We start from the raw sequence: 16,284 nt of genomic DNA, 5'->3' as shown, positions 1-16,284 counted from the left end.
AATCTATTAGACTGAAAAATACCATAAAAAACAAAAAAAAATTAATAACATTGTAAAATTCCAATTGACTTCTCAAGTAGTTAACAAAATTTCAAACTTCCAAACATGATTTATCTTGACTAATTATTAATGAGCCAAATCTTGACTTTAAATCTAGAATAAATAATGTATATTCATGTGAGAAACTCATCATGGAAAGAAAACACATACATACAAAAAGCAATTTAGTAGCATATACACATAATGCAAAGAAATTCAAATGATGAAGTCTTTTTTTTTTTTTCCTTCTCATTAGTCACCAAATAAACCCCTTGAATTGATTTTCAACTTAATAATAATGAAGACAAAATGCTAGGCATTTTCATTATAGAATGTCCCAAGTAGGTTGAATCGGCATATTCTCCCTTAGATTTATTTGTGGACAAGTTTCATTTTCACTCAATCCATTATCTTCAAACATTTATAGTCAAAATTCCTATATGCGTCTATTTTGTGGTCACACAAATATAATACCCAGATCCACACTTTGGATATTCCTTCTATGTATACTTTGAAGAGTTATATATTATAATTAAGAATAATTCTTTAAGGCATAAGATCAATTCATCATCTTAATTCTAAGTCCAAAGTTAATTTTTCAAGGGAATTGTGGGTCCATCATTATTAGTGGTAAAGTTGACAATTCAACAAACAATTTTCCTGCCGCGTACGTGGAGATGAGTATAAATGTGGAATAGCTGAGAAAATAAAACCAACTTGGGTTGGTCGAGTGGTCAGCTCACTCGTCCGCTTAAACAAGTGTCGGGGATTTGAATCCCGCTTTGTGCATGCAGTAACCTATTGGCCAGTGGTAGACCCTTAAATAGAGCTCAGATCCGCGACAGATTAGTCCTTGACCTGTCGAGTTGGGAAATATTGTAGAAAACAAAAAAAAAAATTAAGAAAATAAAGTAAATAAATAAATATAGAATTTTACTAACAAGTGTCATTAGACAACTTATTAAGGTGTCAAATATAAAAAATTTGTTTTAGATGACATAAGTTTTTAAAGAATTTATTGTATAGAAAATGTATAAAAATTAAGAAAACTTTTCAACATATGTATAGACACTTGTTAACTTTTTGGTTTTAATTTCTAATTTTTTTAAGTTAAAGTCATCCATTAGTCACCAAATAATAATTATTGTTATTTTCTCTTTTTGTTTTCTTAACGGAATAATATTATAAATTTCAACTAAAAAAACGTTAAATTCTTAGTTGATGTTAACGCTGGGTGTACATATGTACCTAGCATTATTCCTTTACCTAGTTCTTGGGACTTTCCTATAAGATTGAAAATCAAGAAAGCATCTGTTTTTTAGAAATAAAAAGTGAAAGGTTAACGCATCCTTATTACTTAAACTTGTAAAAAAATATTGAATTGAGGATCAATTCAATATTTTTTTGGTTTCTAACTGTATTTCCTATTCCAAAAGACTAAAAATTAATTTATTGTGGATCGAAGTTCTATTTAAAAATTTATTTTTAAGTAATGAATTATTGCATATATAAAATAAAATTCGAATTCCTAATTTTATTTAAATAGAATAAATTAACCACTAAATCATCTCAATTTATTTCGGTCATCAATTCAATAATAGGAGCATCAAAGAGTGTATATTCAATCAAATTAACATGGAAAAATTTAACTAAAATAAATTAAATATATTACCTTAAAGCTGTTGTCCTTCAGAGACCTTTATAAAAAGAGAAGCTCAACTCAATTGTATTTAGATCTCAACGAACACGGTAATATATCTACTTTTCTTATAAAATGTTTTAAATAATTTTCTTTTTGAAAGTTTAGCTAGTGTTATCTCCTTTTTCATTATCCAGTGTCATTAAGTATGCTCTGGACTTGCTTTTGTTTTCAGAAGATCCTGCCCATTAGAATATAGCACGGATAGGATCTACGGAAATTTCTCATAGCAGAAAAAAGACTCGATCTTATATATTATAATACCAAGTTCTGCTCGAACCCTTTAAATCTCATTGGATATGATGATTGATATGGATAAGCCAAAAGGTGTTATAGCATCGATCTTCTAAAATACTGGAGATCCACCCCTATAGTATATTAAAATATTAATTAATAACATAAATTATCTATTAAATAAAAATACTTTTGAATAAACATTTTTACAATAAATTATTAAGTTTGTGTCTTTTAACTCAATACATGTGTAATAATTGAGAAAGTTTTAGTGACCAACATTTTTAACAAATTTTAAGCAATATTTATCAGTATTAGGTCTTTAACATTTTATTGCATTTGAGTTTTTTTTTTTTTTTTTTTTGAATTGATGTACAGAAAATGACTAATTAATGGTTAAAAATAATAAAATTTATTAGTCTTCTTAGATAATTTAATTTGCCTCAGATTAATATTAGTCTTCTATCACTACTGGCAGTAATAACCTCATTTTTGAAACATTAACTTAATATGAACATGACAAATAAAACAGTGTTGAGTAAATATCATCTAACTTCAGGCGATATATATCAATACAAGTTACCTTAAAGAGAAATGAGAAATAATAATTCAAAGATTATTATTTTGGTAAACAAAAATATTACATATACACAAAAAATTTAGCTACTAAATTTATATTTTAACATATATTTTATATAAATAATTGATTGAGGCTTATTTTTTGTATATATATATATATAACATGGTTGTGTACAGAAAATATGACTTATTTTATTTATTTATTTTTTACCGAAGATATGGAAACTCGATCCCACAACCTCTTAATTGAGTATGGGGAGACTATGTCATTTGAGCTATTGCTTCTTGGCCAGAAAATATGACTTATTATTTTATTTTATTTATTAGTTTATATAAAATCCCTATCCAAATTAATGTATATAGGTCCAAATTTGCAATTTCTTATTAGTTTATATATGCATACTCTGAATCACTCCCAAAAATCACGAACTTAGTTACATTACTTTATTGTTATAGAAAACCATTATTTCATGTAATACAAGTTAGTTTGATCAAGCGTTCCTATATTTATGCTAAGGTTTTATTGGACTAATTATAATATTATATAATCATCATCATCACTCAACAAGAATAGAGCAACTTACTATTCATCTTGAAAATGTGTCCGACACATGTTTCCCGTTTCTTTGTAATTAACTATATGTTGATTGATGAATGCTTTAATTTAAGGAAGAAAACTCTTAGAACAAACAAATTTTAGAAAGGTATTAAGAAGTAGCATACTATATATAACACTATATGATGAGAAGTGGAATAATCAGATCAAAAATGCTAATTCAACAGCTTATTTTTTTTTCTTTGGTTAAAATATCTGATTAGCCATTCTTAAATTATTAGACCAATTTAATTAAACTTAATTTTTAAAATGACTTAGTCGTATAATATTATCTTAATTATATTTATATTAAAAGCTAGACGGCCACTACAAGTGGTCCATAAATCTTCTCAACACACAATCAAACTTTACTACTTTATCGAAACTTTCTTCTTTTAATTGAAAAAACAAAGTTGTATAGCGCCAAAAGGTAGGAGTTGATCAATGAATCTTTGTCCAATCACTTGTTTCTTTTTTCCATCATATGTCTCTAACATGTTGAGTCATTGACATAGCAAATTAAAGCACTTCACATAATTATTGAAAAACTAAACATAATAATAATAATATAACTCCATGAATAGGTATAGATGTCCATGACATGATATGGTAGAAAAATTATTCAATTGAATATACATATCTATTGATGTACTATACAAAGAATTTAATTAGTATATAATCAAATTAAAATATCTTATTATTGCATAAATAATCATAAGTGGTGTATATCCCTAAAAGGGTGCATATTTCCCTAAGGAATATTAATATAAAGAGTAATTAATAACATGTAAATCTTAATATAATTTGGTTTAAGTAACACTAATTGGACCAAAAAAGAAGGAACTGGGGGATGTTGATTTATTTTGATCTTCTGGGGCTGCAAGAGTGAGCTCCAAATCAGGCACTGTTGACGAAGAATTCATGTGTTGTTGATGATGATGATGAGGCCAAAATGGTTGATGATTATGATTATAATTATCATTGTTAATGGTATTTACTTTTAGGTCATTATCTGATTTGATTTCTTGATGAAATGGGGTAAGGCGCCCTAGAAGTGATAGAGTGGCATGATCAATGTCATTATTCTCAACAACTTCTTCTAATTTTGACTCATTACAAACAATAACACTTGAATCTCCTGATTTGCAATTAGATATGCCACCAACATCATCATGAAATTCTGTTTTTGTGTTATTGTTGCCTATGCCAACCTGCCATATCCATCAATTACAAACTTCAATTATATTGGGATTCAAAATACTATGCATTATTATTAAAAATAGTATTTATTTATAAATACATCTGTTATTTTATACATTTTTATTATATTTTATAATATATTTTATATAAATAATTAATTGGATGGCTAATTTTTTGTAAAATAAACAATATGATTCGGATTAGGTGCAAATTCAGGTGCAGTCGACTTCACGTGAAGTTGATACCTGACAGTCATTAGATGATTTGACTGATTTGACTAAATTTTTATCTAACGGCTCTCGGATATCAATTTCACGTGAAATCGACTTCACCTGAGTTTTTACCTTCAGATTAAGAGTTTAAGACTATCAATATAACTATCTTTATAAAAAATGTTATATATACATAAAAAATCATCTATACCAAATCAGTTTTTATGTATTTATATATAAATATATATAATATTTAACTCATTTTTAATGTATATTTTGTATTTTAACTTGCATTTTACACAAATGATTTTGTTTTTGTTTTATATACAAATAACGTGATTGTATATTTATACCATAGGTATAAGTTTTAAGCAAATTATTGCATTAATAAAAAGCAACCAACATATCTATAAATACAAATTACTTCTAAATATATACATTGACTTTTAGATGTTAATAAATTTGTTAAAAAAAAAAAGAAAGAAAAATCCTCTGTTTAATTAATTAATTTCAAATTGATGTAAAGAAATGGAGAATTGAAGTAATATACATACCAAGTCAAAGAGACTTGAGCGTCTCTTCTTCTTATTGATAGTTGCCAATCTGAGAAAGTACTTTTGAGCATGGCTTGCAACTTGGGTTGGAGTTCTTGTGGTCACATAGTTTCTAGATATTCCTCTCCAATCACCCTTTCCTAGTTTCTCAAGTCCAACAAGGAAAGTTCTGTGCTCTTCTTCTGTCCATGGAACTCCTAAATAATAATAATAATATTATTATTATTATTATATCCCAGAAAAATAGAATGTTATATTAATTCATGAATATAAAATCATAGATGAGAGTGATGACGATGATAAAGTTTAATTTATTTTTCCAGTAAAAAATACTCCATACTTCCTAAACCATTTCAGACACTATATAAATCCATATATGTTAATAAAAGATGAATATAATATACAAATATAGAAGGATAAGAATTAAAAAATAAAGAGTAAAGTATATTATTTTTTATCCTTTAAATTTGTTAAAAATTTTAAAATATTTATAAATTTTATATTATTTTAATTTTGTCCTATAAATTTTTAATTTGATGGCTATTTTTTTAAAATATTTAAGATAAATTCAACAATAATTATACAAGAATAACCATCAACACAAGTAAATCAGAGATAGTTATCATGTATTATTATTGGACTAGTCCTAAATTTTTAAAAAATTTAGTTATCAATGATATATTTGATATAAATAAAAAATTTTAGAATAAAATTAAAACAAAATAAAATTTAAAGTTATTTTAAAATATTTTCACAAACTTGGAAGATAAAAAATATATTTTATCTAAAAATAAGAAAAACTGAAAATTAAAGAAAATCTAATTATTAGTATAGACATTATTATTATTATTTGAAGATTGTTTGAGATTGAAGATTGTAATTAAATTATGATGATTATTGATAATAAAAATACCCTTTTTCCTGTCTTGAGGGGGAACGATGAGACCATCTGAAAGGTAGCCAAAAGCAGAAGAATTATTGTTGTTGAGGGTGATGTTATCATCAATGGGTAATCTTGAAGATGAGAAGGAAGAAGTAGTAGTAGTAGTTGTTGAAGATGAAGAGGGCAATGAATCCATGCTAAAACTTTTCTTCATTGCAACACAACAAGATGAAGATGATATATCAAGTTGAACCCCAAAGAGCCTAAGCCCTACAAAACTATTATTATTATTATTATTATTTGTTCCTCCTCTCATCATCATCATCATAGGTGATGTTGTGCATGTTCTTGAATTGTGCCCTATGTTCCCACAATGTGAACACTTCCTCCCCATTGTTGTGTGTGATGATAATAATAATAATTAGAATGAAGAAGAGAAGAATGGAGAAAGCAGCAATAAGAGATGTGTTTTGGAGGTATATATCATGATCATGATCATGAGTGTGGGGTATATGAAATTGGACAGAATTTTTCGTTGCTTGGACATAGTTTATTCTTCCATATTTAATCTTTTTATTTATTTATTTTTTTTTACAAAATTTACTTTCCTTATTTTATATTTTGTTTTGTTTTTTTGGATTCCTACAATCCTACTCTGTATTTTTTATCAGCTAGAAAGACAAAAAAATATTTAAAATTTATCTTATTTAATATTTATTAATTACTATTAAAATTAATACATACCAAATAAAATAATTTTTTTATTATTAAATATTTTCGTTTTTTTAAAAGAAAAAGAATAATTGTGCTCACAAGGATATATAGATAATAGATAGATTCCTTATGGGTTATTTGTGTCTCTGGATCTATTAACGGTACACGTGTATCTATCTTGGATTATTCTTGGAAGTTAATTTGACCATTCATGAATTACAGATCCAAAATCTATATTAATTGATTGTTGATGGGTAACTTTTTTTTATATACAGGAGAGATCTGTTTAATTATATCATATTATTTTGGCTTGCCAAATTTCAAATTCAAACATCAATAAATATATAATCAAATTAAATAATCATATTTGTCTGTATTTTTAAATTATAATATATATATTAAAATAAAATATTATGATAATATATTAAGTTAATTCAAAATTTTATAACATTTTATTAGAATATCAACGTATTGATGGGAATGAATCCCTTCTAGTGTGTTTAATTACATAAGGAGGACAGTTTAGACTTGGATCAATTAGTCAAAGTCTACATAATAAGTACTTTCATATAGCTAAGCGTATGCTCTAATTTATCTATTTGAATTTTTTAGTTTCTAGCTATAAGTTAGATTTCACCTATATTAAGAACTTATCAGAATATAATTTATTCAATTTTGATTCAGATATTATTAGAATAATGCATTTTTGTGTGTATTGTAAGAATTTTTTATTTTTAATATTGGAGTAGTAGTGGCGTTTTTCTTAAATGTGGATTGTTGGGGTGTTATACTTAAATGTGGGATCGTTTAACTAGAGAAGCAAAAATCGGACCGTCCAATTTGTTAGAGGTACACAAATCGGACCGTCTCATTTCTAGAGGTATAGAAATCGGACCGTCCGATTTCTGAGAGGTACACAAATCGGACTCAGGGATTTCTGAGAGGTACACAAATCGGTCCCAGGGATTTGTGTTAAAAAAAATTAAAAAATTTTACGTACAGAAATCGGACCCAGGAATTTGTGTACTTTCACAATTTTGAAAAACACCAAAAATTACAATATTAAAGTATATCACCACTTTTACTTTCATAACAAAAAAAATTAGGTTGGAACATGTTTTATGGATCTAATGTGTATGTATCTAAAATATTTCAAATATACTATAGTGCTCAATCTTTTTAAGATAAATAAAAAAGAATTTTTTTTATAAATAATTAAATATTAATAGAAATACTCAGTGACCAATAATAATATTTATAATAAAGTTCAATTAACTACTTTTAATTGTATTTTTTCCTTTTTTTTTTACTCACGCATTTGCAATTCTAATTTCTTTCTTTTGTTATTTTTTTTTTGTCTTCTTTTCCTGCATTTTCTCCTCTATCTTTTTTCCCTTCTGTGTTTTTTTTAGTTTTTTTTATTTTATAAAAAAAACAAGAATAAACAAGAGAAACAAAAAATATTTTAAAAAGGTAAAAAAAAAATCAGACAAAGAGCACACAAATAAAAAAATATAAAAATTCGTGAATGAAAACATCAAAATTCTGCATTTAAAGAGAAAATAAGCTAGGTTGATGTATCATAAATAGAAAAAACAAAACAGATATTTAACACAGAAATTTTTTAACAAAAATACATAAATTTTGAAAAAAAAATGAAAAAAACACATAACTTTTTCACACAAACAACAATATTTTGATCAAACAAAAAAAAAACTTGTTTACACAATTTTTGGACAATAAATACAAATATTTTAAGAAAAATATATAAAAAAGAATACATAAATCGTTTGATGATAAATACGCAAATTTTGGAAACGAAACAAAAAAAATAGAAGAAAAATAAGCATAAAAAAAAACATTTAGAAAAGAATCACAAAAACAAAAAAGAAAACAGAAAAATTTGTGAATGAAAATATAAATTCTGTGTTACGGAAAGAGTAGGCTAAACTAATGTCACAATCATATTGAATATTCAAACTTATTTTCAAAAAATTTTTCATCGGATATTTTGGTCTCTAATAAATTTTATTATTTAAAAGTCCTCAAGAATTATTTTCATCGTCAAATTAATTTGTTCGACTTTAACTATTAAATACTTTTAGAGAATAAAAATTTATATTAGAAGATTTTTTTTTAATATTTATTCCACATCTGTCTCTTTTATGGTACTCTATCATTTTTTTTTATACTCTTTTTCTTTTTCTCGTTAATATACATATAATTTTTACTATAAACTATAAAAATATAGATATGTATATATATTAATTATAAACTTGAAATTTTTTTAAAGATAAACATATGTAGAAAATGCATAAATTCTTTTATTTGACACTGGAATTTTTAGGATAAACACAAAATTTTTATTAATATACACAAATGATTTTAGGAGAAATAAGAAAAAAAATACAAATTTTTTATTCGAACACAGAAATTTATTTATCTAAACTCAAATAATCTTTTTACAATAGATACAAATTTTTTCAAGAGAAATAAATAGAGAAAATGCATAATTTTTCCGCGGCAAACACGAAAATTTAAAATATATATAGTTTTAGGAGAAAGTAGACTAAACTAAACATGCAACCTTAATAGTAATTCCTAGAAAAACTCATGTTTGTATATATGACTCTTAATTTTATTGACATAGGCATGATGAACATTTAATGTCATAATTAATAAGACAACTATATTGGTTGATTTTATTTGGTGATCCAAATATTCACTGGGAGGTTAGGTCTATGTTAACTCTGTGGAAAGAGAAATATCACAGAAAAGAAGTACTTTGAAATTGCATTCAACTAACATTACTTGCCCTTTGGGGTAACAACAGCAGTGAGAAGAGTAAAGCTAATCAATTCTTTAAATATAAATTTAGTTTAAGAGATTTGATTTGGACTTACGACTAAATGGAATGAGAATAATATAATTGGGCCCACAAAGGATTATACTAATAAGATGTTACATTTTACTCGAAATAGTATAAATATAAAAAGAAAATAATCCTTGTAATTTATTAGTAAATTATGTTAAATGAAATTTTTTTTTTTAATTATTTCTCTTTTCTATTCCAAATACATTTTATATCATTTTATGTTCACCCTAATTATACGGTCATTGAATGTTTGCATCTATTGTATCCGTACGAAGTACAGACACTTTGTTGAGTTGTTCTATCCGTATGTCGAATACATTTTGAATACGACACCGTTTGACACGTGTATTTGTTGTGTCTAATTAACTGTGTCTTAATAAAAAAAATAAAAAAATTTTTTCAAACATACTTAAACACACTTAAATATCAACAAGTGTCAGTATATCCAACCTGATTCTTAACATGCATTCTTGAAATAAATTTAAAAATAGTATATATTATTATTTATTAAAATAAAAAATATTTTAAATACTTTATATAATAAAAATAAAACACTAAAAATAATTAAAAAAATTAATTTATATTTAATATCAATAAAATAATAAAATATCATTACGATTTTTCTAAAAATATTATATATATATATATATATGTGTGTCCCCGTGTCTTACAAAATTTCAAAATTCGTATATCGAAATGTCCCGTATCGTGTCGTGTCCCGCGTTCGTGTATCATAGATTATAACTTATGAAAAAAAAAAAAAACTATCATTTGTATGTTTAAACCGAACTCATCATTATGAGTTCAATTTACCAAATTATTGACGAACTAAACTCAAATCGATTCACGAGTTAACTTAATTCATTTCTATCATCACTTGCAATGAAATTATATAACGTACACCTACCTTTGTATATTTATAATTTTATTTACATAAAAAAAAAGGTGAAGAGGACGTGATAATTTAATTTCTTATTTTTTGAAGTTTCATCCGGCCAACTTAAATTTTGAATGTTTCAAATGTAATTCCACTCTCCAACTCGTGAGTCAATAAATTTCCTCTTGTTCAAATTCAAAGTAAGAAATTAACATATATAACACCTTGCTTTAATTTATTCAAGGCTAGAAACCCTTGTGCGGTTTCCCTTAAATTTACTCATCATCAATGGACCTGCATTTTATATACATTTCACAATATATGAAAAGGTTGTTATTAATTACCTCTTATTAAGTCCACTTTCTTAATATTGCCATTAATTAACTTGTTAATTATCAGCCCTTCCTATGCGGTTTAGTAAAGGGATTTGATAAAGACAACTAATTATAATAATCAAAACATGCCACTTTCCACAAGGATTAATTAATTATCATTATCAACAAAAAGTAAAAGGTATAGTTGGAAAAAGGGTTGGGTTAAGTTGCACATGTTAGGTCTCAATTAAGTTCGAGTTTTGTGAAAATAAAAAAAAAATAATAAATAGTACCTTTTTTTTTTAACCTACTAAAAGTGCTAGCTATAGTATTTTCTAGCTAGCTTAAACAAGATTGCCTCCTATTAAAAATAATTGTAGTTTTTAGTTAAAAAAATAAAGAAAATATACCAAGAATCTAAGTAATAGCTGCTGTCCTACCTAATATATATAGTAGATAGTGAATTTATATATAATTTATTTTCTTTCTGTTTGGGGTTAAGAAATAGTTAGTGATTTTCATGTTATTATTATATATGAGCCAACTTGTGGAGAATTTAAGTCCAGATTGTGACTTTGATTTTTGATATAATAGAATTTGAATAGAAAGAGAGAATTCAAGTTGAGCATTAATAATTAAATATATATTCTTGCAGCTGAAAATTCATATTCATATATATCTAGTCATTCAACTAAGGCTCATTTGGCATTATTAAGGGGAAAGAATCTTCTTATTGCAAGAGAAGATACTATTGACCCAATTCTATATACTATGATATTTAATTTGTTATATATGTGCCTAGAGCTAGCCCCATTAATTAATTTTTATTTTGCTTAGTAATTTAATTTACTCAGTCACCAGTCCTTTCAATATCTTTGAGGAGTACCATCTAAATATATAATAATAATAATAATAATAATAATAATAATAATAATAATAATAATAATAATAATCTTGATTTACCTAACCTTAAACATATGATACATCTTCATAGATAAGTGCTTATATCGTTAAGCCAAAAATTATCATCATTGCTAAAAATCAACTATTATAAAAGTGACGTGTCCAGATCGATATATATTTATAACTCCATCAAATATTAAAGATAGATAATATTGGTGAAATAAAACTAATAAAGTTTAATTACTCAGTTAATTTTTATAATTTTGTTATTTATAATTAGATTTTTATAATTTTTTTAATTAAATTTTTATATTATTTTTAATTTTATAATTAAATTTTTTTTATATAAAAATATTAAAATTAACAAAATATTTATATTAAAAAATATGTGATCAAAGATCTAATTATATTCTTATAATTCTAGATATTTTTAATTTGTAGAAAAACATTCGGTTAATTTAATATTTTTATATATATTAAAATAAATTTAATTATAAAATTAAAAATAATATAAAAAATTAATTAATTAATTAATTAATATATATAAAGATCTAATTAAAAATTTAATAAAATTATAACAACTAACAAAATAATTAAACTTAAAATTAACCAAAAAACCATGAATGTGGATTTATATATATCTTCTAATAACCTTTGTTTTTCTCATCCTTCACTACTTTCATTATCGAATGAGTTGCATTATTGCATTCGAAGTAAAGTCTTCAATCAAAGTTAATTTACATCTCTATCAAAGAAAAATGACTTTTTTTTTAAGCAGCCATCATATACTGTATGTGATGACATATATCGTATATTGTGTTCCTAATTATTTATAGAAACAAATATTATTTCTAATTACTCCTGTATATATGATTAGAAAAAGAAGCACCACTTTCAAACACATAGGATGTGGAAAAAAGATAAGGTAACGAACGGGGTAGGTTTGGTTCAAAGGTCTCAATCAATCAACGAATATATATTAGAATAAAGTAACAAATAAATTCTTAAAAATTATATTTATATTTTGGATATATTATTTTTAAAAAAATATTAATAAAATTTTTTAAAATAATAAATATAAATAAGTTAATATAAAAATAGTGTGTAAATATGTTTATATTTATTATTCTAAAAATTTTTATTAATATTCTTTTTAAAAAAACTAATATATTCAAAGTATAAATTTATTATAAAAATTTATTTGTCCTCTTATTCGTATAATTATATAAACAATTGATACATAGCATTAATTAAATGACAAATTAAAAATGCTCTTTTTTTTTTATCATGATCAATCAGTCATATTATATCAAGTGAAAGTTAATACTAGGGACAGTATGTGGCCACTCAAGCTGAAAAAGATAGATTACATCACTAAAATCCAGTAGCAAAGTGAAACTTTTACTGAATGTCCAATGTGCAAGCACTTGGATTCTCAAAATATATATAGTAGCAACAATAATAATTATTAATTATACATTCAACCATTGAATTTGCTACAGCTGCATTTTTATCGAGAGCACGTATAGAGGATACATAGCATTTTTCTGAATCTAGAGGCACCACTTGGTGGGGTTGAAGGATCATGATAACTGTATGTTTTGTTTAAAATTTAAATATTAATTTAAACTCTATACACCTCTGGCATAAACTAATATATTAATTATTTAATAGTTACCTAAATAGATAAATTTAACCAAACAAAAGTGAAAATCGATGCACAATTATTAATCAATTAATAATAAACTTTTAAATAGAATTCAAAAATACAGTAAATTAGTTTTTAATTTGTTAGACTAAATTAATAAATAAATGTAGGTTAATTTTTTTTTTATAATTTTGATATCTTGAATTTGATATAATCTAATATAAAAAAATAAAATATAAATTAATGTGTCAAAATTAAATTCAGCTAATATTTGATTTCAAAAAAACTATAAATAAGTCTCTAATCTTTTATCTCAAAGATAAATAAATCATCGATTAATTGAAAATATAAAAACATCTCTCACTTTTAAAACGTAAAATATCTAAGTTTCTCTAAAAAACTATTTATTTTTATATATTTTGGACAAAAAAATTTAAATATTTTGTATTTTAAAAACTAAAAATATTTTTATATTTTAATTAATTAAAAATTTATATGTCTTTAAATTATAAAATCTGGATCTTATTTATTTGTTTTTTTTATTTTCGTTGATTTCTTATTGGCATTAGTGGCTTTCTAATTTTGCTAAGGGGTATCAATCACTTTCCTCAAGTCAAAAGCAACAGAAATTAAGGAATCATCATTATTAATCAGATGAGGAAATTAAAACGTGAGTTGTTTCTCATAGTTTATATATATATATATATATATATATATATATATATATATATATATATATATATGGTTTAGTTATTCGTTCAATTTCTATAATTTTATTATATTTTTAATTAGAGTTTTACATATTTTTTTAATTAAATCTTTATATATTATATCAAATTTTATAATTAAGTTTTTACTGTAAAAAATATTAAAATTAACAAAATATTATGTTAAACGAAACGAATATATTTAATACTTAATTGAATATTTTATTTTATTTAATAAAATATTTTATTAATTTTAATATTTTTATTATGATAAAAATTTAATTATAAAATTTAATATGATATATAAATTTAATTGAAAGAAATAAAAATTTAATTAAAAATTCAGTGTAATCATACGAATAGACAAAATAATTAAATCTTTATATAATGATGAGTTGATATAGCACTATATTGAGGGAAACATTATCATTATTGAACTTAATCACCTTGATATCACAACCAATCTTAGTTTTATATTTATTTTTAGGTTAACAGTGTTATCAATTATTGATGCCAGTGAATAATTTAGAAGAACAGTAAGATTCATATCTCTTTATCTCTTGGATAATATTATATAGATAATTACTTTGGACATTGAATTAAAATAACAAGGATAAAACAGTAATAATGAAAGGGATTGAAGGACACATGGGGAACGAAGATGGAGAGAGTAACACTTTGGTATATGTATTTGATAACTCAAATTGACCCTAAATCACAAAAAGATTTTTTGTGTAGATTGATGTTACACTTTCCACAAGTTACATCTCAAATTAATCGTTAAGAACTTTTCCTTTTGGTGTGAGGCGAAAAAAAGTGTAATAGCTTGGTGAAAAATGAATGGGGAGAAGAAAATAAATAAAAAAATATAACTAAATGTAATTATTGTTTAGTATTATTTGATTATATTAGCATATATTATGTGATGATTTATGTAAAAAATAATATGTAGAAATCATATCTGCGATTATATATATATCATTTTCCTGTACAAATTAGAATGTATGTTTTTTTTTTTTTGTATTGGAGTGATATGTTTTTTTTTAGTTGCTCACGATATCAGCCCAATAAGTTAAGGAGTAATCCGTCGCAGATGAGTTCCATTTAAAAGCCTGCTGCTAGGTAATAAGTTATTACATACACAAGTCGAACCTAATATGACTAGCCCACACCACAGTTTTACACTTTCCACTCTCCTCCATTCTTCTAAATTATGTATTACTTCTCTCTTTTTTTGCTCATAAATATTTCATAATTTATTTTAAAGCTTCAATTTTTTGGTTCGGGCTTCAGGCTTATAAATATACGTTGAAATTTTGATATTATAAGCTCAAATTCTTGATTGGATTATTACCATGGATATTAGGATTGATATCAAGTAAATAAAGTGAGAAAATGAGCAACTTTTATTATTAACTGGTCGCACTAAGTAAAAATTAAAATTTCAATAGTGATTCTCTCATTTTTTTTATGAACTTTTTACTTTAAACGATTTTTTTTCGGATATTCTATTTCTCATAAAATTAATGTGTGAAATATGTTACATTATACATCAATAATGTGTTATGTGGTTGATGATGATAATATTTTTTATTCTTCAAGTGAGTTAATCAATGACAAGTTTCAGTCTATGTAATTCATATGGATAAAGGTGATATATCATTTCCATTATTGGTCAATAATACGTTTCTCTCTATTTTATGACTAGCATTCTGTGAGGATTTATCAAACCAAGTTAAGGAATCATAAAAGAAAATTTTGTATTGAAATTGTTCTTTAATGTATTAAATGTATCAAAAACTTCAATTTTTTCCTATTCACTCCTTCCTTTAACCATTAGTGTTAGCAAAACTCCTCTATCAATTTCCACAACATTTAGCTTTCTGGTGTATATATTGCATCGAAGAACTCTGAATTGATTAGTTTAAATAGTCCAACAAGAAAATATTCCGTACTTACCTCAAGGTATTAACACTAATCCTTAAATATTACAGATTAAATGAGATATAATGAGAAAGAATTTAATAGAGACAAACAAAAGACAAAGGGAAAGAATTACCAACTTTCAAAGGTCAAAACCCAATTTTTTCATTCCAAATTCAAGAATTTGCCAAACCTTCCCAAGTAGGATTTGTGTGTTTCTTCTGTTTGGAGTTCAATTAAGGAAACATTTGAAAGCTCACTTATGTTGGAAGTTTATACATTTGTATTACACCTAATGTGATTTGTTTAAGCTAATTAGAGATATTAG

At 24.4% G+C, this 16,284-nt stretch overlaps 1 protein-coding gene across 1 annotated transcript; it reads right to left on the bottom strand.

Moving 5' to 3' along the window:
* Positions 1-3,822: 3,822 nt before the first annotated feature.
* LOC112751337 (uncharacterized) lies at positions 3,823-6,540 on the bottom strand. The gene is made up of 3 exons (XM_025800433.3): positions 6,026-6,540; positions 5,113-5,309; positions 3,823-4,357 (listed from the first exon to the last, which is right to left on the bottom strand). The coding sequence occupies exons 1-3, from the start codon at positions 6,387-6,389 to the stop codon at positions 3,956-3,958; spliced, it is 963 nt and encodes a 320-aa protein (XP_025656218.1). The 5' UTR covers positions 6,390-6,540; the 3' UTR covers positions 3,823-3,955.
* Positions 6,541-16,284: the final 9,744 nt, after the last annotated feature.

Source organism: Arachis hypogaea, chromosome 15 (genome assembly GCF_003086295.3).
Source record: "Arachis hypogaea cultivar Tifrunner chromosome 15, arahy.Tifrunner.gnm2.J5K5, whole genome shotgun sequence".
Classification (NCBI taxonomy): Eukaryota; Viridiplantae; Streptophyta; class Magnoliopsida; order Fabales; family Fabaceae; genus Arachis; species Arachis hypogaea.
The sequence above is the reverse complement of the archived record's forward strand: the minus strand, read 5'-3'. Positions and strand labels throughout refer to the sequence as shown.